The sequence below is a fragment of the Geotrypetes seraphini genome, chromosome 7 (genome assembly GCF_902459505.1).
Source record: "Geotrypetes seraphini chromosome 7, aGeoSer1.1, whole genome shotgun sequence".
Classification (NCBI taxonomy): domain Eukaryota; kingdom Metazoa; phylum Chordata; class Amphibia; order Gymnophiona; family Dermophiidae; genus Geotrypetes; species Geotrypetes seraphini.
The window spans coordinates 21,389,628-21,417,323 of record NC_047090.1 but is presented as its reverse complement, the minus strand read 5'-3'; the positions used below and the strand labels follow the sequence as shown (position 1 = coordinate 21,417,323).

General features: G+C 43.7%; 1 protein-coding gene across 2 annotated transcripts in view; it reads left to right on the top strand.

The window, feature by feature from the left end:
* PAH (phenylalanine hydroxylase) overlaps positions 1–27,696 on the top strand; it is a 159,832-nt gene that overhangs the window by 14,353 nt on the left and 117,783 nt on the right. The window contains exons 1-2 of one of the 2 annotated variants that reach the window (XM_033953517.1): positions 5,322–5,449; positions 20,370–20,682. In XM_033953517.1, coding sequence (XP_033809408.1) covers positions 20,641–20,682 — 42 coding nt within the window. In that variant the 5' untranslated portion in view covers positions 5,322–5,449; positions 20,370–20,640. Of the gene's footprint in view, positions 1–5,321; positions 5,450–20,369; positions 20,683–27,696 lie in introns of those variants that run through there. The other variant, XM_033953516.1, reaches the window with a different exon arrangement.

Here is a 27,696-nt window from a genome sequence, read left to right as displayed (position 1 = left end):
GAAAACATGCTGCTGGGATTCCTGGAGCTCTCAGCAGCCAAGACACACTACTAAAATCAATATGCATAGAATAGGAAACCCGAGAGCACGTCTCGACGGGCGAACCTAACGCGGAGCTGGGAGGCCCGCGTGGTAGCCCGTCGGAGACGCGGGGACGGTGGGGGGAGCAGGAGGCAGGTGATTGGTCGGCAGGTCTTCCCGCCGACGGGAAAACCTGCCATTGGGTAGTCGCAGCCGCGGAGGGCGTCGGGAGGGTTTATAAGCCGGGCTTGGGAGGACTAAGGGCGTTCCTGGTCCTCCGAAGTGGCTTTCCCGCCTGCCCACCCTTTGGCTTTTTGGTAGGGGGAGTAGAGTTGGGATAAGTTGGCGGTATCCCGAGCTACTGGCTGGGCTCATCAGGGGATGAGCGGTGGGTCGGCTGGGAGCCGTGCCTGGTGGGTCAGGTTACCCGGGTTAATGGGGCATGTGGGGGACATGCCACCCTTCAGATCCTTGCTTTCATGGCGGGGTCGGGGGCATAACTTGGTTTACAGTAGCTCGGAAAATTTTGTGTTATAATGTATATGCTGTTTATACGTTGATATGTTATTTAACAATCTGTTATTACCAATAAACAGGGCTGCGGCTATTTTTTCACCATAATTAGTGTTGTGTTTTTGTGGGAGAATTTAGGGGAGGGGTATGGGTTAGAGGTATATAGGAAGCGGGCCTATCCAGATTCCGCTGTTATTGGGCCTCAGAGGAAAAGTCTTGGTTTGGATAGAGTCCTTTCTATCCAAAAAATTAACAAGGGTAGAATGGTAGGGGACCTACCCCGGTCCATCAAGCAATGTCCAATGTAATAATATCCCCGGTACTCTCAATCTTTGACTACTGCAATGCAATCCTGCTGGGCATTCCGAAGGACATGATCAGGCAGATACAAATAGTACAAAATGCAGCAGCAGCAAGATTTCTGCTGAGAAAATCAAGACAGACGAGTGCCATTCTGCTTCTGAAAGAGTTACACTGGCTCCCGAGGGTGAAATTCAAGATCTTATCATTCACCTCTCAGAGCTGCCAGACTAAATAAACATACACCAGCGCACACCCTGCACTCGAGCCACTAATACCTGCTGGAGATACCCTCCTTCAGAGACATCAAATACAAAGCGTCAGGACAAGAATGTTCTCAGTGATGGCTCCAAAATGGTGGAACTCTCCTTTCTGAAGGAATTAAAACTAGAAAAGAACACCAGAAAGTTCAAGAAAGAGATAAAAGATCATCCTTGTCATAGACTAACTAATAATGCAACAGAGAGGGGGGATTAGCATCATAGAGGAAATAGCTGGCAGTGGAGGAGGGAAGAGAAAAAGAGAATTGTTGGACATAGATGCATGGAGTGGGAGGGAAAAAGAGATGGTATACATGAGGAAAGGAAGAAAGAGGGATAACTGTTGGACATGATAGTGGTGGAGAGGAAGTAAGGAGAAATGTTACACTGGGAGGGAGGAGAGATGACTTAAAGAAGGGAGAGATGTCAGATTCTGGAGAAGGATGATGGAAGGAGAGAGAGAGTTGTCAGACTACTGGAAGGAGAAGGAGAGAGAGATGCCAGACTGCAGGAAGAAGGGAAGAGAAAGATATGATAGACTGTGGGAATGAGGGAAGAGAAATTTTAGACTATAGGATGAGGGAGGGACGAAGAGAGATGCTGGACCATGGGAGAGGAGAGAGATGTCAGACCCTAGGAGGGAGAAAGGGGGAAGACAGATGTCAGACCATGAGAGACGGAGGAGATGGTGCACAGGGATGAAAGGGGAGAGAGAGAGGGAGGAGATGGTGCACAGCAATGGTTGTGGCAGGGAAGAGAGATAGAAGAAATGTTTTTGTGGATAGATGGGAATAGGGGTGACGAAAAAGAGAAGATGGTATCAGGGGTCTCAAAGTCGGGAAGGGGTAAAACGCGGACCTTGCGGATCTAAACCCACACGGCCTTAAAAATCTGAGGTCTGTGTCCGTGCCACTTGTAGTTTCTGTCTCTGACAGACCTCGATGAGATTTTCACATTGACGAATCCGTGTCAGCATAGGGAGGGAAAAGTATTAGGACCCGTCAGCGCTAAAATCTCATCGAGGTCTGTCAGAGACAGAGACTAGTGCTGAAGTTTGGATACTTCTTTTCCATAATGCACATCCGAAACCTATGGCCCTGCTCTCTTGGCTTCTGCTCTGCCGCTCCAGCACTAGTCTCTGGCTCTGACAGACCTCAATGAGATTTTAGCGCTGACAGATCCTAATACTTTTCCCTCCCTATGCTGATACGGATCCGTCAGCGCTAAAATCTCATCCAGGTCTGTCAGAGACAGAAACTACAAGTGGCACGGACACGGACCTCAGATTTTTAAGGCCGTGCGGGTTTACATCCGCGAGGTCCGTCAGGTCCACGTTTTACCCCTTCCCCTCAAAGTCCCTCCTTGAGGGCCGCAATCCAGTCGGGTTTTCAGAATTTCCCCAATGAATATGCATTGAAAGCAGTGCATGCACATAGATCTCATGCATATTCATTGGGGAAATCCTGAAAACCCGACTAGATTGCGGCCCTCAAGGAGGGACTTTGAGATCCCTGGTACACATGGATAGTTTTCTGCATGTGTCAGTTGCTTTCTCCTATAACTGATCAGATGGGATTAAGGTGGACCTCTGTGAAGCTCATTTGCATGCGGAATTGTTTGAACATCAATCACCATTTTTAAATCAGACAATTTACTGGCACCACAGCAACCAACAGGAATTTAACAATGATTTTAGAGTATCTGGCTCCCAGTGTCTTATAACACGTTTCACAGCAATAATATAATCGATTTTCTAGTTTCTTTACTGGCATTCCTTTTCTTTCTGCAACATTTTTACCTATTTGCCTAGTAAAAGCAGTGTAGTAAGTCCCCTAATCAGAAGCAGTGGATATTAAGAATTAGATCCACTCCCCATTAAACCAGAGAATAGAATGATTTAAAGACGTGATCCTTCCCCATGAAAATGTACATTGTCCCTACTTAAGTATATCAGAAGTTCCTGACATCTCGCGATGCATGCGACTCATCGATTTTATATCAAAAAGTTAAATGGGGGTGGGGGGCAGTTACGTTAGGAAGTTTAGGGCAGTACTCAACTTAGTGCCTGCTTTTTCAATAAAAATACAAATGCCACTTTATCAGAGTAAAACATCTATTCATGTTAAGTGTAAACGTGATAAATATTTCTCTGAAAGGGCTTGCAGACTCTAGCGGCGTGCACCTGCATCGAACAGTTCTTTATTCTACCATAATGATTAATCTCTCCTTTCCCTTTCGGTTACCCTTTTTATCTTAAACTGTCATTATTTTATTGTCTTTAAAGAAAAACTCCAGCCAAACTGAGGCCTTTTGAAGTTCACTCTATTAGGCTCAGCTTTTTTTTTGTATTTTTTTTAAACATCCATTTACATTATGAGTAAATAACTTCCTTGGATAAGCATAGCGAAGGTCGTTAATCTATAGGGGTTTTGAAAGAATCAATACATTCTGAACTTTGTAGGATTTGTTACACTTCATTTTGTTACAGTAGGCGAGATCCTCTGGGTCTGGGTACCTCCCCCCCCCCTCACTCCCCTTTCCAGAGTAAAAATAAAGTAAAGGTCTTTCATGGTAAACAAAACCAGCTGATTCTCACCATAGAACACATGAATAGAAGAAGAAGAAGAAAAAAACCTTACAATAAATGGTGCATTTTTTTCTCTGCTGGGTATAGCATTCAAGATCAGGCCTGTATTCAAGACGCAGTCCATTTTTTGCTCAGCAAGAGAGTTTAGAAAAGAAGCGTGGGGTCTATTCAAGGATCTTTTCCCCTCCTGGCCACTGCTAGGCTTTATGAAACCTATCTTCCATGCCTTGACAGAGTATTTCTGGAGACCAATTAGTGCTTTGTTGCAGGGCTTCTTTGCTGAATCTTTCAGCAGCCAGAGAAAAGCTCTCTTGAGTCTCCCCTAATTTTGACTATTTCAGTCATTACGCAGTGTAATAATTAATATGACAACTGGACGCCAAAGTTTGTAAAGAAACACCTCAGCTACAGGAGAGAGAGCCTGCAGTGGGTGGTAACAAGCTACAGGATCAGACTGAGAAGCTTTCAGAAGGAGAATGAATGGAGGGAAAGACAAAGGGGATGAAAGATAAAATAGTTGGCATAAAGCGAGGAAACATAAAACAGTCTCGCAAGAGAGGGGGGGAAAAAACAATTAGAAAGAGCGCTGGCGAGGTTAACTTATTTTGAAACACTCTTTTGAATATATTAGTGTGTCAGCTGTAAGCTTTGCGTTTGCAAAACTGACTGATAAGCACTGTGAAAATAAACAAAACCAGGCACTTGTAATAAACGTTTGGAGTTTAGAGGCATAGCTTTTTCTTTTTTTTCTGAGAAAGGAGAGAAAAAAAAAGTCTTTCAGATCCTAATTTTCACCACTTTATCTGAGATGACAGACAATTGGTTTTATTAAGGAACAGGAGGGACACATAAAGACACTGACCAAAATGCCTGCAGGAAAAAAAAAAGACTCATAAACAATGCAAAGTCCAAATGACACTTCAGAGACATTTCTAGCAACGAATGAGAAATGCACGTTTGCGGTTTCCTCCCTCGTTCCATTAGAGCATAATAAATAATTAGATGTTTTAAGCCCGTTAGACACAGTTCACGCTAATGAGCTGCAGAAAGTCTCATGTTAAACTGATGTGACAGTTTGCATATAGAACTTAAAAAAAAAAAAAAAAAAAGAGAGGAACCCTTGAGAACAATTTTTGTTGTTGCCTTCCTGACAAGTCCGTTAAAAAAAAAAAAATCCTTCAGTTAAACTGAGGCGTCCTGATCTTTTTTATTTAGCTCGGTTTGTTTTTTTTTTTTGGGGGGGGGGGGGGCTGGGATGATCACTTTGACTGAAAGTTTCTAGGAATATAACTCAAAGGAATGACAAAAAATATAAAGTATTAACCAAGAAAACGGATGAATGTTTATTGCTACTATTGCCATTATAAAAATAAAAAAAACCCAAACATGCAATAGATTATATTTCTAAAAAGAAACAGACGGAATCCCATTCCCTTCTAACATGCCGTTAATACAGGCTGGACTACGCATGTCTTCTCCGGAACCAAGTTCTTGAAATTATTTTGGCCGGGTTGAGTGCTCCTTATACTGTAACACCTCCCCAGCCGTGTGTCCCCTTTGTGCGGCCACGTGTCACGTCCATCATCTTCCCCCACCCCAAAGGTCGCATGCCGTCCCACCCCGCAAAAGCCCGCACTCGTCCTCCTCCCTACCAAAGCCGAAGCATTTCACCGGAAACCGGTGCGGCTCATCCGCTCACTCCCAAACGGGGCTGCAAAACGCAAGATTCCCGCTGCATTCCGATAGATTCATACTTTCGGGCTCTCCGGTAAAAGTAACAACATACCTGTGTATAGATAGCTGAGCCGGAACCTGGTGAAAAAAAACAACAACACACGGACCTCGCGGAACTTAACTGCACGCCCTTAAAAAAATTGGTCACCTCGGGGGTGAACAGGATCCGTGAGGTCCGTGGGAGTTATAACACGGATCCCTCGGATCCTCATTTCTCGGCCGCTCTCCTTTTTTTTTTTTTTTTTAAGGTCTTGGCGATAGAGATAATAATAATAATAATTTATATACCGCAGGACCGTGAAGTTCTATGCGGTTTACAATGATTAAAGATGTTACAGATTGAGTGTAATAAAACAAAGGACAGACTTAGTGATTGATAGTTCTAGAGATCGTTTGTTGAGGACTAAGATTGTATAGGTTGGTTTCCTAAGTATTCAGGAACAGATGTGTTTTTAGGCCTTTCCTGAATTCCATATAGGTAGTAGGCACGAGAAAAGATGTTGGTGATGACTTTTAAATTTACAACCTCTAACCTGTGGAGATCCGAGGGGTCCAGGGCAGGATTAATTTGTCGAGGGCCCCAAGGCACACAAGTACACTGGGCCCCTGCCCCGCCCCGCCCCACCCCACCCCACCCCACCATGCGTCCAGGCGGAAACAGGAAGCTACGTCAAAGGGAAGTTTTGGGCAAGCAGCACCGCTTGCACAATTACAGTTCCCGTTGCCTTTCTTACCCGTGTTGCTTGCTTGTCTTACTTTCCGTCGATGGGGGGGGAGGGGGGGCGCCGATCGGGGGGGCCCGTGTTACCGATGGATGCTGGAGGGGCCCATCGCCGTTTGGTAAAAAACCAATGTTGATTCCTTCCTTCATCATGCCCCCCTGACCATTTTGGGCCCTAGACATGTGCCTATTAGGCCTATTAGTTAATCCTGCCCTGGGGGGGGGGGGGGGTCCGCGAGATCCTCCCAGTCCCAGCTGAGCATTCCATGCAATTAAGGCAATACAAAAATACTCGAACCGTTACTTTAAAATAAAAATAACTTTTGTTAGTCTTTTGCTCCCCACAGGGAATGGATTCTTTTTCATTGGGGAGATATTAAGAAAAGCTTTAGGCACCCTTGAAGAGGAGGTGAGGCGATATGCCTGTATACTTCCAGCTATCTCCCACAAATGGCAAGCTCCTAATCAGCTTTTCCATGCTGCTCCTAATAACATTTTCTTTGACTTCCTTCCTGGAAAATTTTGGATCAGACTAAGATGGATATTTCGTTGATCCTTCGCCGGCAGTAAGCTTGTTGAAAACAATCCCACCTTATTAAAAGGACAACGATAAAAGCCGACTGATTTTTGTATTAACCAAATACCTGGAGAGGCAGAATATTGCTATGCACACTAATCTGACTTTTTTTTTTTAATTGATTACGTTTAACTATTAGAGAGGAGCAGGTGCTAATCCAGGTGCAGCAGGGTTGGAATTCCTTGTATGAACTGTAAAAACCTTGGATTGATTAATTGAATCAATGGGGATTTTTTTTTTCTTCAGTGTTAATCTTTCATTTCACGATTTGGACAATAAAAGTCAAATAAAAGAAGTTGAAGTTGTTGTGGGCATAGATCGCCATCTACCGACCGACTACAAAGAAGCATGGTGATAAAAAAAAAGCCTGATTGGGAAAGACGATGCATTCCTGGAGGGCTGAAATTAACGCTGGGCACACAAAAAAAAAAAGAGATAGGATTCTCAGGCAGTTTGCTCGTTTGTAGCTTTTACCTGAGAAGTAAGCATGCTGCTTTGAAATTCAGGTCAAACCAAATATGAGGAGCTGTTTTTTTTTTTTTTTAATCTTTATTGATTTGCAAACTTTGACAGTGCAATACAAATAATTGAACATAAAATACTGCATAAAACGCACTATTAATTACACAAGTAATACATAAAACAATCATTTTCTCCCACCCTCCTCCCAATTATTAATACAATAAAACATATGTGACTACAATATTATAATTAAGTAATTTTAATCCTCAAAATACACTAAGGGGCTTATAATCGAAAGAGAAAAACGTCCAAAAACCGGCCTAAGTCGGCACGTGGACGAACATTTCTCAAAAACGTCCAAGCGCTGATAATAAAACCGGGGTTTGGACGTATTTAAAAATGACCTAGGCCTTCATAGTGCCGCTCAACGTCCAAAGCTAAATGGGGCGTTTCGGGAGGCGTGTTGAGGGCGGGAGTTGGGCGGGACATGGACCAACTTAGACTTAGTTGTACAGCATGTATAACCAAAAGTTTAACAACAGAGCCTAGACGGAACTTGGACGTTGTGACTTAGATCATGTTTTACATGGTCTAAGTCATAAAAACCCACCTAAACTCACCAGATAAGCACTGCAAACACATAACACAGACCCCCACACACTACCCCAGTGATCACCAACCCCCCACCCCCATAAAAATTTTATTCACAACTTTAAATTTCAGCCTCCCGACCATCATCCCCTGGCCGCCTGGCATAGAAAAGCCTAGCCGTCCAGCCCAGAGGCAGCTTAAGTCGTCTTGGGGGTGGGGTAGGGACCCATAGAGAGGAGGACCCATGCCTATAAGCCCCTGTAATCACTGCATTGATAATTAAACATGTGCACTGCCCTATACACCCCCACAACCCTTTTTTACTGGCATATAAGTGGCTCCAGCAGCCATACAGGCTATTGGGGTGGTAGATAAGTGGGTCTAGGGGATTCTGGAGGTGGTTTGGGGGGCTCACCGTCACCTATAGGGGAGCTGTAGTGAGAAGAAGACATGGCACCCTTTTTGTGAAGTTCACAGCAGTGCCCTGTAAGGTACCCCACTATTTAGGTGGCATGTCTGGATGTGCAGTCCATCACTTTGCAGACCCCTCCCATGTCCAGCAGGGCTTGTTCTAGGCGTTTTGGACTTGGACGGAATGTTGGACGGAAATGTGGTATAAAGACAGACGATTTAGTGGCTTGGACGATCAGATCGGCAGGACGTATAATTAGACGATTTTCAAAAGTAAAAAAAAGTTGGACGTATCTCTCGAAAATGTGTCTTAGGCTCTTTTTTACTTTGGACGACTTGCGATATGGATGTAAACGGGTTTTATTTGTTTGTTTTTTTCAAAGATTTTATTTGCATATATTTGGAATATTTATGAAGATAAAATTATAGAAGAAAAGTTTGTACGGTTCATAGAGGTGTCTTTTTAACAGGTAATGGTGGAGTGGAAGAGAAATAAAAAAAACTTGTAAAGATCACAAAATACAAAAAATATACAAATTGAAACTGAAAGATTAAGAAAGAAAATAGAACTCTTAGAATAGGGGCCTTAGAAGCCATATTAAATACAACTCCGGTTTTACAAAACCATAGTGCAGTTTTTAACGCCGGCTAGCCGCGGGTAACCGCCACCGTGTCATTCTCTAGTTTACATCTTAGTTGTGCTACTGTTTTAACTTCTTCTTGTTTTTTTAACAGATGTATTCTTTTTATTATGTATTTCACATATATTGATTGTATGTATTTTTTTGTTGTGAACTGCTTTGAACTTTAGGTATAGCGGTATACAAAAATAAATAAATTATTATTATAGAGCTGAGTTGTTATAGAAAGATGTTTATTGCCTGAGTTTGAAGATTCAACGCCCTAATTGTTTATATTTCTTGGACACATGCTTATGTGTTGGAATTGAATAAAGACTGGTTTTGGTTGGTCATAAAAGTTTTTTCATATTTTTTTGTAGTTACTCTCAGCTAGCTAAATACCTCGCCTTTGCTTGGCTGAGGTTGGTATGACCCGAATTTGGTCCCTGGATCTGTCCAGTCTGACCACGCCTGGTCACAATGACATTAATCCCTCCCCCCCTTTACAAAGCTGCACGAGCGGCTGCCGCTGCAATAACTGCTCTGAAGCACATAGAGATTTAAAAGGCTTTGGGGGTTTTGCCACATGGCAGTCGCCAGCGCAGCTTTGTAAAAGCGGGAGGCGGTAAGTTTAGTTCTAACATTGTTTATTGTATTGTTTTAAATTTGTTATTGTTTTCTATTGTATTATTTGAGTTACTGTTCCATGTATTTAATTTGTAAGCCATTAAGGGGTCCTTTAACTAAGGCGCGCTAACCAATTTAGCGGGCTCTCTTCCATGCTCGTTTGTTAATGTTTTAGATTTATCTCCTCAGAAGAAAGAATTTGTCAGTTGAATTAGCTAAGCTAGTCATATATCACAACTATTTCCGTTTCAAAGAAAAATATTTTATTCAGACTAAGGGGGTAGTGATGGGGGCGACTGTGGCGCCCTCCATCGCCTGCCTATACATGACAGAATATGAAGAGCAGTGAGTATATAAATCTACATGGTTCGGGAAAGTTGGCTTGTGGAAAAGGTTTATTAACGATATTTTTTTTTCATATGGGCATGGGGGAAGGAGGAATTAGATCTGTTTTTTATAGAACTTAATCAAACGGACCCTAATATCAAGTTATCCTTCACTATTGATAGTGTTCCTTTTTTGGACATATGAGTACCGTATTTTCACGTGTATAACGCGCACCCGTGTAAAACGTGCACACAGGTATAGTGTGCGGGAAAACAACATTTATATAAATAAATTGACATATAGCGCGCACACACGTATACCGCGCATGCTGCTCATTGAATTAAAACCAACTCCTGCCTTGCCGTCCTGACTCTCCTCTCGCCGCCCTGCCCTCTGCCCCAAATCGCCGCCCTGCTCATGTCTTGCTGCCCCGACTCTCCTCTTGCTGCTCTGTCCCGAATCGCCGCCCTGAAGTCCTGTCCCCCCTTGAAGTCCTGTCCTCCCTTAAAGGTCTGCCTGTCTTCCCCTGAAGTCCTGTCCCCCCCCCGAAGTCACTGGCATTGCGAACCCACGGTAGGCTGCTTCTCCACCGCAAACGGTGCGGGGGGGCTGTGGGATGAATCGGACGTCGGGGGGGGGGGGGAACCAGCAATGTAAAAAACAAATTGTAAAACGCGCTCACGCATATAATGCGCATGGTTATGCTCGGTTTGTAAAATCGTGTATAGTGCGTGCGTTATATGCGTGAAAATACGGTAATGAAACAGTTTAATGGGTTCATCATGCAATTTTCTACTTCCCTGTACAAAAAAATTGTCAGACCATGGTATGATTCTGCATTATAGCAGTTTTCAACCAAAACCATTACGTGATAGTATTCCAATAGGCCAGTTCCTCAGGCTGAAGAAGGTCTGCTCTGATGACAATGACTTCTAAGAGCAGGCCATGCAGATGTATAATAAGTTTATGGAACGAGGGTACCCTTCTAGAGTAGTCAAACGAGCATGGAAAGGAGCCCGCTGTTGTCAACGAGAGTGGTTGTTTCAGCTAGAGAATGACACGGGGAAAAAATCTGTCCCCGTCACCAGCCCACCATCCTCTGCACCGCCCCGTCACCGCCGTTCCCTTCACCGCCCCGTCACCGTCACCGCCATCCCTTTCACCGCCCCGTCACCGCCACTGCCATCCCATTCACCGCCCCGTCACCGTCCCCGCTGCATCCATATAAGCCTTAGTACTGTAATATTTAGCTTATTCCTTTCTTATAAATCAAAGTTCCTGCTGCTGAACTAGAGAAAGAGATGTTCAGCTGGCAGGGCTTTGTTTATAAATTTTTATCAACACAACTAATATACTATTTTATCCTAAAGCAAAAAATAAATAAATAAATATAATTTTTTTTCTACCTTTGTTGTCTGGTTTCTGCTTTCCACATCTTCTCATTCAATTCCTTCCATCCACTGTGTGTCTTCTCTCTAAGTCTTCCATTTGCTGTTACTGTGCCTCTCCCTTCACCCCCCCCCCCAATTGGTCTAGCACCCATCTTCTTCCCTCCGCTCCCCCATAGTCTGGCATCTGTCTTCTTCCCACTCTGTCTTCCACATTTCCCTTCGGGGTCTGTTCCTCTCCACCCTCCTTCAATGTCTGTCCTATTCCTTTCCACCACCACCCTTCCCTCCCTCCTTTACCATCTGTTCCTTTCTACTACCCTTCAGCTCCTCTCACGTGGCTTATCTATCTACCTTCCTCCCTCTTATTTTCATGGCACGTTACAATGTAATTTGTGCAAGCCACTGGAGCCTGCGAACTCGGTCCCTGTCCCATCCCCACAAACCATCTCGCTTCTGTGCTATTTTCCCCATTTCTAATATCTCCCCTATATATCTGTCATTGCCCCCCCCCCGTGTCCATATACCATCCCCATGGCATGTCCCCTTTATGTCTTTGTCCCTATGCCCCATGCACATAATTTCCCCTCTTTCTGTTACCTTCCTGTGTCCAGATTTCCCCTATCTTCCTCTTCCATACCAGTGTGTCTCTTCTTTTCAACCCCATCTAGCTTTTTTCCCTCTTTCTTCCCCCCCCCCTGCTTCTAGCATCTGGCTCACCTGCCAGTCCTTCCCTTTCTTTCCTGCTGTGGGTTTTTCTTTCCGACTTCATTCCCTTGGCCCAGAATCATTTTCCCTTTCACTCCCTCCTTCCAATTTGAGCCGGGAACACTAGCGATCGCACGGTCCCCGCAGCTCACACCCGCCTGCCCAATCGATTCTAGTGTTTAGCCAGCTCTCTCCCTTCTCCTCACCTTAGTTTGTAGATTTTCTTTTTCGGCGACCCGCACGCTATCAGAGAGCCGCGCACGCGCGGCTGCTCAGTGTTCAATCTTCTGCTCTGCTGCAACTTCCTGTTTCCGGTTGCGTCAGAGCAGAAGATTGAACACTGAGCAGCCGCGCGTGCGCGGCTCTCTGATAGCGTGCGGGTCGCCGAAAAAGAAAATCTACAAACTAAGGTGAGGAGAAGGGAGAGAGCTGGCTAAACACTAGAATCGATTGGGCAGGCGGGTGTGAGCTGCGGGGACCGCGCGATCCTTCATGCCTCACTGCGGGGACAAGACCATTCACCGCCCCGCGGGCGGTGAATGGCCTTGTCCCCGTCGCCGCAGCGACTGCTAGTTTTCTTCCCCGTTTTCGGCGGGTGACCCGCGGCTAAAATGCGGTGGCCGCGGGTAAACCGCCACCGTGTCATTCTCTAGTTTCAGCCACACCAATGCAGAGATGAAAATCATATAGTGTGTGTGTTACCTTTCTCCAACCAGAGTTATAACATCAAACGAATTATTGCCAAACATTGACCAGTGCTTCAAGTGCATGATAGTTTGCAGAAGTTGCCACGGTTTGCGTTTACTCGTGGCCGGAATTTGGCAGAGTTTTTAAGACATAAAGGAGTTCAGAGAGGTCATAGTTTATCTCCTCGTACTAAATGTGGCCACTGGGCTTATTGCCATCATGTGTTTAGCTCTGACCATTTGGTTATCCCTAGATCTGGGGGGGGGGGAAAAGTTCTCTTAACAGACTGGCACTGATTGCTCGTCCCAGGCAGTCATATTCTGTATTGTATGCCCCTGTGGCAAATTCTACATTGGCCACATGCATACGGCCCCTATGGTTGGCCATTGGTTGGAGTCAGGTCACACTATTGAAGATGTTAAATACACTGTGTTGTTGAAACACATAAAGTTACAGGTAATGTCTCTCAGTATTTACTTCAGCAGGAGCATCAGTTTATATTCAACTGGCACACTTTGTGCCCTGTCGGGCCGAACAACGAAATCGATTGGTTTCAAATTTAGGCTGTTCTTGGTAGGTCCCGCAGTTGCCAGTAAGCCTCAACCTTCAGCGTTGTGCGTCACAACATTGTAACACAGAGGAAATTATCTTAAACTGCTTGGCCTGCTCTGCAGTGGAGCGTCGTCAGAGTTGTCTGTCGGCTGGGTTGGGCAGTTTCATGTCCCAGTAAGCCGTAATAAAGTATTCAAGTATTCAAGCCGTAATAAAAGTATTGATTTATAGTGTGAAGTAAAGGTTATATTGTATGTTAAATTCGGGCTTCTAGAACGCCGTGACCCATGTTTCACTAAGGTCATCCTGCCGTTGTATCGGGCAATGGTGCGCCCGCACCTGGAGTACTGTGTTCAGTATTGGTCACCGTACCTTAAGAAGGATATGGCAATACTTGAGAGGGTCCAGAGGAGATCGACACGAATGATTAAGGGCATGGAAAACCTTTCATACACTGAAAGATTGGAGAGGCTGGAGCTCTTCTCCCTAGAAAAGCGGAGACTCAGAGGAGACATGATAGAAACCTACAAGATCATGAAGGGCATAGAGAAAGTAGAGAGGGATAGATTCTTCAAACTTTCAAAACATATAAGAACAAGAGGGCATTCGGAAAAATTGGAAGGGGATAGATTCAAAACAAATGCTAGGAAGTTTTTCTTTACTCAGCGGGTGGTGGACACCTGGAATGCGCTTCCAGAGGACGTAATAGGGCAGAGTACGGTACTGGGGTTTAAGAAAGGATTGGACAATTTCCTGTTGGAAAAGGGGATAGAGGGGTATAGATAGAGGATTACTGCACAGGTCCTGGACCTGTTGGGCCGCCGCGTGAGCGGACTGCTGGGCACGATGGACCTCGGGTCTGACCCGGCAGAGGCATTGCTTATGTTCTTATGTGTGGTTATTAGCGTTATGTTTTCTTTATAGTGTCCCCTCCTGAAGAAGCCAACCGTGAAACCCGGGTTGGGGGGTCGGAGAAAGCATGGCGGCAGCAATTTTGTTGTAATTTAAGCATGTACCCGGAGCAGTTATAGAGGAGCAGCATCGCCACTCTGCATGTCAGATAAGCAGACCTTGTAACAGCTTAGGTGTAATACTGTTACTGTATTTTTTGTTCTTGTTTAAGACAGCAGGTGGCGGAGACAGTGAACTAGCTATGATGGTCTCTATATTAACTAGCTCCGTGATTTTTCACTAGAGTTGGTTATGGGTCTGAGCATTCACTTTGAAGCCTGTTTTCATAGGATGATTTGATATATTTATCGGTGTTTTAAAAATTAAGGTGACTAGAGTTGGAGATCTATGTTTTTTAAAACCATAAAATTCTATGACATCACAATGCAGGTGTAAAGATCCTTAGCCTATAGGAAGAGGAGATACAAATGTTAAGATCCTTAGCCAATAGAGAGAGGAGGACATAATAGTTACTGTGGATGGGCAGACTAAATGGGCCATTTGACTTTTAACTGCCATGTTTCTATGTTTTTATATTCATTAATATAAACTGGAAAAAGAGGTGGAAACGTAATCAAGTGTCCAAGATATAAATCCTAAGATCAACAAATAATGTGGAACACTGAATGTTACATATAATGTAGACTTAAAACAGAGGAGAAAAGACTTCAAAAAACCCCTGGACTATAATTAAACAGATCATAACCAATTAGGGTTAGAACTCTCAAATGGTGTTATATATGGCTTTATAATATCAGGCACTTATCATTAAGATAAGTGCCTGATATTATAAAGCCATATATAACACCATTTGAGAGTTCTAGCACAAAGAAGCTGGATTTTTGATGATCAATTGCAAATAAGAGAGATTTTGATAATTAATCATTATCTTAATTTATAATTACACACATTGAATCATGAAAAATTTATTCACATAAAAATTTAAAAAATTAAAATAATTTATATACAGGGGTTTTTGACCAGTGATGAAAACCAACCCCAATTGGTTATGATCTGTTTGATTATAGTCCAGGGGTTTTTTGAGGTCTTTTCTCCTCTGTTTTAAGTCTACATTATATGTAGCATTCAGTGTTCCACATTATTTGTTTATATTCATTAATATCACAGCTCTAGATATTTTAAGTAACTTAATAAATCAATCAATCAACCAATCAATATTTGTGTAAAGTGCTTAGACCCTACAACCAATATTGTTCAGTGTAAACACTCAACTATGGTTGCCAACGGGACCATCATCGCCTTTACAGTTCCGTGTCTCCTTATCAATATCACCACTCTAACTGAAAACACTACTCTGTCACACACAGTATTCACAGAGTATTCAGAGAATTTCTCTAGAAATTGGGTGTACATCTATGTTTTTATAACCATAAAATTCTATGACATCACAAAGCAGGTGTAAATATCCTTAGCCTACAGGAAGAGGAGATGCAAATGTTAAGATCCTTAGCCAATAGGGAAAGGAGGAGATAATGGTTACTGTGAATGGGCAGACTAGATGGGCCATTTGGCCTTTGCCATCAAGTTTCTATGTCAGGGACAGGGCTTGATGTAGCAACTCAGGCAGTCTGCTCCAGGCATACGGTTCAACAAGAGAGAAGAGATGTAGTCTGGAGTTAGCAGTGGAGGAGAAGGGCACAGATAAGAGAGACTTGCTTGATGAAAGGAGTTCCCAGGGAAGAGAATAGGAAGAGATAAGGGAGGAGAGATATTGGGGAGCTACAGAATGAATGGACTTGTAGGTCAATAAGAGGAGTTTGAAAACATCAAATATGAAAATGTCCAAATGAAAAATGTCTAAAACCAAGCCATTTGAATGTAGGCGGGGCCACCATCTATACTAGATTGGCTACACAGACATGCCAGCAGAGCAGTGGGGCCCCTTAGGGGGCATTGCTGTGAACTGCACATAAAGGGTGTCGGGTACATCTCACAGAACCCCCGCTTATGTTGTATGCTTTACCCTTCAAAACACCCTGAAAACCTTCTGGACCCACCTATCTACCAACCCAATAGCCCTTATGGCTGCAATTGTCACATAAGTGTTATTTTGCCATTGTAACTGATAAGAGCATTATTTTATTTTGCAAAGTGCCAATTTGCAGAATTGTAATACTATGTTTTTGACATTGTTTCAGATTATTGATTGAACCATGTCAACGAAAAGTGTAGAATTTTCAAGTGTGGAACTCCAAGCCATCATGAAGCTCCTATTCCTGCAGAAGAAAATTCTAAAGGAAATCTGAGTGACAAATGCCTATTTTACACCACAGTGAAGAAGTGGTGTGTCCCAAGTTGATTTTGCAGCATTTTCAGTGAGCTGGTACCTTTTGGAACAACTAGTTACTGTTGATGAAACATAGTTGCACCACTATAAACCTGAGACAAAACAGTCCATGCAGTGGTGGCACTCAAGTTCTCCAAGGCCAAGGAAATTCAAGGCCCAAAAGTTTTCAGGAAAGGTCATGGCCACAGTGTTGTAGGATCAGGAAGGTGTTGTAATGACTGACTATCTTCCAAGGGGCCAAACAGTTAATGCAGAATACTACTGTAACCCACTGAGCCTGTTTAAAGGAGGCATTGAAAGAAAAAAGGAGAGGGAAGCTGAAGAAATTAGTTCTCTTTTAGCAAGACAATGCACCTGCTCACAAGGCTGGCAAAAGGATGGATGTTTTGACAAGGTTGGGGTTTCAGTACACAGACCATTCACCCTGCTCATCAGATCATGCTCCATCTGTTTCCAAACCTTAAAAAGAATTAGAAAGGGAGACAATCTTTGAGTGATTCAAAGGTGATTGCTGGAGTGGAGAAGTATTTCAGTAACCAGATATCAGAGTATTTTTTTTTGAAGGGTTAGACGTGATGTGCTAAGTGTGTTGAACTTAGGGGTGAATATGTGGTGGGTAAGAAAGCAAATAGAATGTTAGGAATTATTAGGAAAGGAATGGAAAACAAAGTGCAACCTTAGAATTACAGGGTTCTAAGTGACAATTTTCAGTATTTTTAACTCCGATGACTTCCGGGTTCTATCTGACATTGTCATTATATTATCAGCATGTAGCATTTTTGGAGAAACTCTGTTCTGGTGTTAAATTAATAAATAAATCCGCACATGTCATTGAATACCAAATTGCCCCACAAACCTCTACTTCAAATTCCTGAGAATGACTTTCATTACAGTTAGAACCATGTAATTCTAAGGTCGTGAAAGATGAAAAAGTTACAGTGCTCTTGTGTCATTTATGGTATGGCCGCAACTTAAATACTGTGTGCAGTTCTCGTCGCCGTATCTCAAGAAAAGATATGGCAGAATTAGAAAAGGCGCAGAGCAGGGCAATGAAAATGATAAAAAGTTTGGGACGACTTCCCTCTGAGAAGAGGCTAAAGCAGCTAGGGCTCTTCAGCTTGGAGGAGAGATGGCTCAGGGGCGATATAATAGAGGTCTATAAAATAGAGTGGAGCGGAAAGTGTAAATGTGAATCATTTGTTCACTCTTTCCAAAAATACTAGGACTATAAGTGATAAGTAATAGTAGTAGTAGGGGACATTCGACGAAGCTACTAAATAGTAGATTTAAAACAAACCGGAGAAAATATTTCTTCACACAAAATGTAATTAAACTCTCTGGAATTTGTTGCCGGAGAATGTGGTGAAATCAGTTAGCTTAGCAGGGTTTTAAAAAGGCTTGGCTAATTTCCTAAAAGAGAAGTCCGTAGGCCATTATTGAGATGGCTTGGGGAAATCCCCTGCTTATTCTTAGGAGAAGCAGCATAAAATTTGTTTTATTATGTGGGCTCTAGCTAGGTATTTGGAAACTGGGTTGGCCACTGTTGAAAACAGTACACTGGGATTGATGGACCTTTGGTCTGTCCCTGTATGGCAGTTCTTGATATTCTCAAAAACGTAACACTCCCCCCCTCCTTTGATATCCTAGTCCTTTGATATCTTAGTCCTCCAAACCCTCTTCTTTCCTCCTATCCTCTTCCTTTCCTCGAAGTTCCTTTTTCATCTCAATTCCTGTAAACCGTGCTGAGCTCTACGACTGTGGAGATGGTGCAGTATATAAACCTAAGGTTTAGTTTATTTTCTTAACTGGTAAGTTTCCATGGCTCCACATCATTCCCTTCTGGGTTGGGCTGAGAACTTTCCAGCACCCCCTCATATAATGAAGGTATAGTATGTTTTTGGAGGGTTATGGGCTCACACTTTCTAGTTAGGATGGGATATGGGCCTGAGTCCCCTTCTCTGCAGTCCACTGTACTGCTCACCGGGCAACACCAGACATCTGCTTGCTGTTGAACTAGGACTTGCCATCCTATTTGCGGCTATCATAGAAACAGATAAAGTATGTCCCATTTTATTCAGATCTTTGGGGGGTGAGAGTGGGTCAGTGACCACTGGGGGAGTGTGGGGGGTGGGCCATGCCTTCATCCCTTTAATGTAGAGTTACTAGACGTCCAGATTTCCTGGACATGTCCTCCTTTTAAGACATGACACGGGTCCAGAAGGCTTTTTAAAACCCGGCACTTTGTCTGGATTTTGAAAAGCCTCCTCAAATCGCGTCGGGCAGGGAGGAAGTCCGCGCATGTGACATCATTGCGTGGCAGCCGCACATGCGCGGACTTCCTCCCTGCCTGACAAGAACAGGCAGCGGGGGGGGCGGGACTGGGTGGGGATGGGCGGAACTGGGCGGGCCTGAGGGTGGGTCTAGACTCTAGAGGTCCGGATTTTCCAATTGGAAAATCTGGCAACCCTTCTTCAATAGTCATCTGGTCCGTTTGGGCACCTTTTTGACCCTTATTCATTTTAAAAAACAGGTCTAGTCTCAAACGTCTATATTATGCCCTGGACATTTCTGTACAAAGTTTGATTATCGCTGCAAAACATCCAAGTCTTAAGCCTGCCCAAATCCCGCCCATCACATGCTTCCAAATTGCCCCCTTGAAATTTAGATGCACTACACCCATGTCACCTCCGAAATAATGTTGCCCTAAGCAGATGCCTAGCCTACTAATGGCAGGGTCACCCCTTTGTAGCCCTAAAAGCACAAATACTGTGTGCACCTGCCCCTGAGATCACCCTCAGCTTCATCAGGGGACCAGCTACAGTATAGACAAATGCAGAAAAGTAATAAAAACAGAAAGATAATGAGTGGATCAAACATCATGCAAATGGCCAGAGTCTGTCGTAAAACATATTTTTTAAAAAATCCCAATTTTTAAGATTAAACAGGCGTACTTCCATGAACAGGTTAACTGTGAGAAGCCCATCCATGCAAAAGTGTAAATAAAAGTTCAGCTCCAAGAAAAACACCCAAATCTGGCAGAGAGCAGGGACGTGCAGCAGTTCCTATAGGAAAATTGGGTTGGGAGGTGGGAACTGTGTCAACAAGCATATCTGGCTCTGTTTGATGTGGGTTGACTTTCTCCAATTACAATGGACTTCTAGTTAATTTTCAAAGGGAAGGGATGAAACACGGATCTAAAACCGCACGTTCTTAAAAATCTGAGGTCCGTGCCACTTGTAGTTTCTGGCTCTGACAGACCTCGATGACAATTTAGCTCTGACGGGTTCCTAATGCTTTTCCCTCCCTATGCTGAGACTAGCAGCAAAATTTTTGCCCTGAGGTCTGTGCCACTTTTAGTCTCATCATAGGGAGGGAAAAGCATTAGGATCCATCAGCGCTAAAATGTCACAGAGGTCTGTCAGAGCCAGAGTCTAAAAATGGCGCGGACCTCAGATTTTCAAGGATGTGCAGTTCAGATCTGTGAGGTCTGCGAGGTATGATGCACTGCAGACCTTTGCACACATTTTTTTCACCCCCCCCCCCCCGAAAAACCCAGCTATTTGCCATCCAGTGTCATATCGCAGGGGCTCTTGAAATGAGCGCGTTGGGAGAGATCTGGAGGAAGGGATGATCGGGCTAATTAGCAAAAGCCACGGTGCGCCTCCTCCCTCCTTAGCCATTAGGGAAGGCAGAGCCGGGGGCCTGAGCGGAGCGTGCAGGGAAAGTAGTGGAATAAGCTAAAAGGCGGACTTGTCAATGCACAGACCTCAGATTTTTAAGGATGTGCGGTTTTAGATCCGCGAGGTCTGTAAGGTCCGTGAGGTCGGCGCTTTACCCCTTCCCATTTTCAAAACATATTCACGTAGCACATTATTTGAAAAAAAGACATCTACTTGACCAACTCTTGATGTTCATGTTAGAAAGGTAAAAAAGCTCTCCCCCCCCAAGATTCTCAGTGTTGTTTTTTTAAAAAAAATGTTCCATCTCTGCTCACAAATGTCCAACACATGTTTACTTTTTGCAGCTTTCGAAAGATCAGAGCTGGCTGGTGTGAGACCCTGGAGCTTTGATGAGAACCATGTGCGTAGCTGGGGACTGGCAGCTAGAAGGGGTGGATGGAATCGGCCGCTGGGAACACATGACAAAAACGCCCCTCACTTGCGGAAGGTGAAGGGAGTGATCCAGGTTATCAGCTTCTATTTCAAAGACCTCCGTGGACCAACAGCACACGCCAGCCTTGGGACGAGAAAGTCAGGCTTCGTTTCCAGAGGTACAGGCAAACCGGCACCAAAGAGATGGAGGCAGAGTTCTGTAAAATGAATGGGGTGTGTTCTAAGGTAAGTGGGTGCAGACTTGAGAGATGGTGGCAGATGTGCAGAGTTTACCCTTGGCGCACCAGTAATCTGGTTCGCCAGAGGCTAGCAGTGAGAAGGGAGAAACACAAGTCCTAAAGTTGAGTGCGTGAAGGTGACCTGCAAAATTAATTTCATTAAATCTGTTTGGGGAAACATAGGTATATATGCCAGAGTATTATAATTCCATTAGAACTTGGTTTTATTATGTTGGAGCAGATTCTATACCTGTGCTTAAATCTTATAATTTGTACAGTAAAACCATGGTTTGTGAGCATAATTTGTTCGGGAAACATGCTTGTAATCCAAAACGCTTGTATATCAAAGCAAATTTCCCCATTAGAAATAATGCAAACTCGGACGATTCGTTCCACAACCCAAAAACTTTAATACAAAATACTGTACTGTACGGAAAGGTCACTACACTCCTGCAGCGTCAGAGAGAGAAGAACCATCGGCACAATTGTGATGACATGATGCGCGTATACTATACGTACTTGTACTGCAAGACTTCACGTTAGCGTTTAGCGCACGCTAAAAGGGCTAGCGTGCCTTAGTAAAAGGACCCCTAAGTGTCAGGTGCTATTATCTAAAGCAGTGTCCCGCAAACTTTTCAGCGCGGCAGCACACTAAACCCGGTGCCCCGGCTGGAAGGCCTCTGGAAGTGCGCGGACATTGACGCGATGACGTCACACCCATGCATGACATCATCCCGTCAACATCCACGCATGTGCGGAGGCCCTCTGGCTGCGACCCTGAACCTGTCACTTCACCAGTGGGGGCATCCTGGAGGAAGAGAGGTGTGGGGGAGAGGAGGAGGGATGCTGACGAGGAGGAGAGTCATCGGCGCCGGCGTCTCTCCTCCTTACCAGCGTTTCGGGGCACACTTGGAATTTGCTGCAGCAGTTTGCGATACACTGATCTAAAGTATGCGTCAGTATCACTTAACACAGTGGTTCCCAAACCCTGTCCTGGGGGACCCCCAGCCAGTCGGGTTTTCAAGATATCCCTAATGAATATGCATGAGAGAGATTTGCATATAATGAAAGTGATAGGTATGCAAATCTCTCTCATGCATATTCATTAGGGATATCTTGAAAACCCGACTGGCTGGGGGTCCCCCAGGACAGGGTTTGGGAACCACTGACTTAACACATAAGTGCAAAGGTGCTTACGCATGGGCAGAATATGGGTGGGTCATGGGCATAAAAAGATGACACAGAAGAAAGGAAGAAGAAAGAAATCCCAAAGGCAAAAAACTGGAGACGACAAAGAGCCGCTCAGTATTCAATTATCTTTATTAAAAGTCTTTCCTTGACTCGATATGTGTGTTTTTTTTGACTTGCTTAGAAGCTTTTGTCAGGACACTGAGGCCCTCTTTCACTGAGGTGCGCTAACCGATTAGCGCGCATTAATCGATTTAGCGAGCGCTAAACGCTAACACGTGCATGTTAGTCTATGGATGTGTTAGCATTTAGCGCACGCTAAATCGGTTAGCGCTCGCTAATCGGTTAGCGACCTTGGTGAAAGAGGGGGGCGAATATTGACACGCTGGGATTGCTGTAGCTGGTTTTCTTTTAACATTCAGATCGAGTCGCTGAGTTGTCATTCAGTCTGCGGATTTTTATTGTACCATTCAATCCCATCATTCATCCTGCTAAGCCCCCTTTAAGCCTTGACATAGCCGTGTCGAGGCAAGGGAAGACTTTGAATAAAGAGAGTTGAATTATTTAGCGGCTCTTTGCCATCTCCACTATTTTTTTGCCTTTGGGTTCTGGTTCTGTTACCCCAAAATGTGCACAATTATTGATTACTAGCCCCCTCCTTTACTATGAGCGTTGGAGCAATTACCGCCACTGCCGGCGCTAAAATCCACCCTACGCGTTAGCAAAGGAGGGGGCATGGGTTGCATGGTGAACTTAGGCATAATATGCCAGCCTATGCCAGTCACCGAAAGTTACAGTAATGTTATTTGATATACCGCACTTTACTGACAAAAAAAAGTCAAATCAAAGAGGTTTACATATGATACAAACAACGGGGAATAATTAAAAATCAAAACAAATGGGGAATAAACAGAGACAGGTTAACAAAGACAAGACAACAAGGGCAGGAAAGTTTAGGAAGTCTTAAGGTATAAACAAATAGGAATGGAACAAAAAGGGAGGTAAATTAAGGCTGGATATCAAGAGCCAAGTCAGATGACCGTAAGGTAGAAAAGATTATCAGGAATCGGGATCAAATGCGCAGTAGTTAAGTTCTGGAACTCCTTGGTGGGTCAGATACGAAGATGCTATGAAAGGGTATGTTTAGAAAATTATTAAAGACGCAGCTTTTTGTAGATGTCTTTTTCTAGTTACCTTTGATAAAGTTGATCAACTATCCACGATCTTTTTTTATCCACATTATGGTATTCCCTTGAAGAGTGCTTTTTACGTTTATTTTATTATATGTTTATTTGCCTATGTATTTGTTTTTATTATGTGTTTATTTTAAATAATTTGTATGTAAATTATGTAAACCGTTTAGTTTTAAACGGTATATAAATTTTTAAAATAAATAAATAAATATTGAAGTAGTAAGCTTTCATTTGAGACTTAAATGCCTAAACGGATGTTTCCGAACGCAGATTAAGCAGAAGAGAGTTCCAGAGTGTAGGTGCCATTACAGAAAACCTACAATCTCTAGGTATGTCCTGAAACATCTGTCGGAAGGATGGAACAGATGGTTAGAGGAACGACGATTCCTCCGAGGAGAATAAGGCGTCAAATGACTAGGAGGAGTTACATGCTCGAATTTTGAGCGACAGTAAAAAAGCCTAAGTGGGTGTGTCAAAGTGTTGGCATGCCAAAGAGGCTTTATGCTAATGTTCTGTTACAGCGTAGGCATGCCTACGTGCCATTACAGAATTAGGGGGAATTCAACAACAGGCACTAAACGTGTTAGCACATGCTAATGATTAGCATGCACTAAACAGGTGGAGGGGCATAATTAAAAAAAAAACATCTAAGTCCCCTTTTGGCCTAAGGCCCTAAACGTTGAAAGTAGAAGCAGAGAAAATGTCCATTATAAAAAAAAAAATGTCCAAAAGGAGGTTTTTTAAAAAATAATGGCCTGCCTCTACTTTCAGCTGTTTAAATGTCCAGACCACCACTACATCTAAACTTACACCATATAATCAATCTAAAAAAATGCCTAAGTCCCAAATGCCCAAAACAAGAGCTTTTAGGCGAAGGAGGGGTAGGTTGCCGGGATGCTGAGCTGATTGTGGCAGCCGCCATCAGCTCAGCGGTCCCTTTTTTGGCACTTATACCTATTTTGACTTGGTCCAAGTAAAAACGTATAAGTACCGACTAGGCAACCTGCCTAAAGTTTTGGTTATACCTGCTGTACGCCTATGTCAAGGTTGGCCCACCTCCCGCCCTTTCTCCTCCTCTAAAAACACCTCTTTTCGCTCTATGTGTTTAGAGGCAGGGGAAAGACCTAAGCTGGTTTTAGATACGTCTAAAACCAGCTTTGGTTATGGGTACTTGGACGATCAGGCTTTTTGATCATCCAAGTACCCATTTAGGCCACTTTTTAGACGTGTTTTTTTAAAATTACGAGCCCCTAAGCGCCTGATTCTGTATAGGTTGCTGGTCTCGGCAGCCGCCTAAGCGGTGGCTGAGAGTCGAACTCGGGCGTCCTATACAGAATCGCATCCGTCCTAATGGTCAAACACCTAACTCCACCTAACCTACTCAACAAATCAAACAAAACCAAAAACCAGGGCTGTAGAGCTGGGGATTCACTGAAAGCCCTGACTGCACGCCACTGGTCTTGAGTAGGCAGCTCGACTTGCCTCCTGGTGGCTGCTCCGTCTAATGGACTTTTTTTTAATGTAGGAGCTGCAAAGTAGAGAGCTGAACGGAGATGACGGGAATCTCGCGGGACATACGGGTTCCCCTTTGAGGTCACGGGGATCCCGTGGGGATGCCCCTCATGGTCTCGGGGATCCCGCGGGGTTGGGAGGCAGCTCGAGCTGAGTGGCTTGTCTTCTTTTCCTGCCCTCCTGCAGCATGCAACGCTTCCAGCACGCCACACATAGCTGGCCCGGAAGTCTTCCCCCGACATCAGAGTGAACATCTGAGGCAAGGCTTAGCGTCAGCCATGCAGCGAGCAGGGCCCACTGCCCTGTGAAGAAGTGCAGCACTCGGGAGAGGTACAGTCTTGTGGGAGGGGGGCAGAAAAGAAGGGAGGAAGCTTCAACGCACTTTCAGTATAGTTTTTGGATGTCTTCCATTTAAAACAAAGAATTAGTTTGATGAAAGAAAGGTAGCCTGAGGCAATTCCCTCTTTGCTTTATCTAACATGGAGGCATTGTGACACTGTCCACAGCAAATTCGGGGGCTGGGAGCTGTTGACTTCTGCCAGCAATGTGCAGTGGCATATCATGAGCCTGATTTAGCTTTCTTTTCTCATATACACAAAATGGTAAATCATTAATAAAGCAGATTCTAAAAGAGCTGCAGATGTTCTCAGAGGGAAGGCTCTGCTTTTGAACTTCACCATGTCAAAGGTGGGGTACAGGAAAAGCAAGAGAGTTCTCAAGCTACTGGTTCATAAGTTTTGGGACGGGCTGCAAGATTCAGAAAAAATTTGTCCATATCTGCATCAGTCCATATTTGTAAACTGTGGTAAAAAGTTAAGTCAAGGTTTATATTCTTTTTAATTTTAGTTTTTTTTTTTTCCTAAGTTTAACGTTTTATGTTCTTTAAACTAAGAAGTGAGGACAGAGGAAGTGAGGGAAAGAGATGCTGAGGTGGGGGAGGGAATAGAAAGGGAGGATTGGGCGTGAGTGTGTCGGTGAGAGGGAGAGATGGTGTACAAGGGAAATGGAAGAAAGAAGATAATTTATGGTCATAGGGAGGGAGTGAGGTACAGATGAGAGGGAAGAGAAAGATGAGAGGGAGAAATGTGGTGGTGGAGAGGGAACATATTGAAAGGGATGCAAGAGGGAGGAATGCTGGACCTAATGGTGAAAGGAATGGAGGGAGAGATGTGGCATGGTGCTGGAGAGGGGTGATAGGAGAAATGTTGGGCATGGGGCTGGTGGGCAGGGGCGAAAGGTGAAATAGGGATAAATGCTGGACCATGATAGGAGGAACCAATGGACAGCAACAGAAGAATTTGCAGGAGAAGGGAAAGCGGAAAAAGAAACTGGGACCAACTTGATGGAAAAATAAGTCTCCAGACAACAAAGGTAAAAAATGGAATATATTGACTAAAATATGTTAGCTTTGGGAAATGTATATAGCAGATGTTTTTGTATTGTGTTCAAAAGACAAGGAAATGCATTCCTGGTTTTATTTTTACAGTATTGTAGTAATTGCTGACCCTTGCTGTGACTGGTGGAGATCCCCAAGCACTGCCAGCAGAGGACCTCCTCTAGAGATGGCCAGAACTCCCTTCCACCAAGTGCAGCAGTCATTGGCAGCATCCATGAGCCACCAAGGTGCCAGCATCTGTGACTCAGGAACATTACTGCTGCCTTCCAAGCTTGGCAAAAGAGATCCCTGGCCAACTGCAGAGGAAGTCCTCAGCTGTCAGCTTGGGGGTCCTCATCAGCTGAGTATTTATATTCTATATTTGCATTAGAGGCTCTGGTAGAAACCCATTTACAAAGTATGTATTCTTCCCAATTAATATTTCTAAATTAATAAAGTGTTTTTGCTTATTTGTAAATGGGTCTCTACCAGAGCCTTTAATTCAGTAATATAATTAAATGAAATAACTACTTCTGAAGTTTATAGGGACGGGCAGGGATGGGTTTGATTTCTGTCCCCATGCAACTCTCTACTGCAAAGAACATGTTGCTTCTCTCCCCAAATACTTGTCACCTGAGATCTGTACTCACCGCACATTAATTTTTTATGTTAAAAGGCATGCTAACTGTAAAATCTAACATACTATCAATATAAGGGACCCTAATAATTCATGATGCAAAATTATGCAAAGCAGCTCATTAACTATAAACCCATAGTTAATCTGTGCATACAATTTGCTTCACAAAGACAATTTTTCAAAATCTTTATCACACCTCAATGATTATTAGGTTAATGTTTGAAACAAGAATGTCATTTTTTAAAACATTTGAGAGTTCTATAGAAGTATTTGGAAACTGACGGAACACTAAATATTTTTTTAAAAACCATTTAACTTGAAAATGGATGATATTTGTACTAGAGAATGACACGGTGACAAAATTCATCACCGTTCCCGTCCCCACGGATAACCGCGGGAAACCATCTTCGTGTCATTCTTTAAGGAGAGGGGGAAGAATCAGAGTATGAATGGCCACAACCACTGACCCACAAGCTTTGCTGTGAAGAATACTGGTGTAGAAGGACTGAGGTTGAAATAGACACTAGAAAATGACATGGGATTATTTCCCGCGGTTATCCGCGGGGATGGGAACGGTGATGAATTTTGTCACTGTGTCATTCTCTAATTTGTACATCTTCACCCACTTTTTTTGGTTTGGCCTTCAATCCATATCCCTACTCCCCTCTGCCCACTGCTCACCACCCTAGCCAGCAGATTAATCATCCCCCCTAACTGTATCCCCACCCTGGCATCCTGATTATCTGTTTAGATTATACATTTTTTCAAGCAGGGCTGTCTCCTTTATGACTCTGTACAGCGCGGCATTCGTCTGATAGCACTCTAGAAATATTGACTAGACCACCACCTCTCCAATCTGCTGACCACGACGCCCAACTACAAAACATTCAGGAAAGCATTGAAAACTATGCTATTTGAGAAATTTGTCAAATGATCTAATTAAACCTTATCGACCCTTCCTCAGATCTATCTATCAACCTTGTAATCTACCTGGGAATGCCCAGGCCAAGTTCCAAGTTTCCAAGTTTATTAGTTTTTAATATCCCGACCATCAAACAAATATCTGGCCGGTTAACAATAAAATTAAACAAGAAATTAAAAATAGTAACAAGAGAT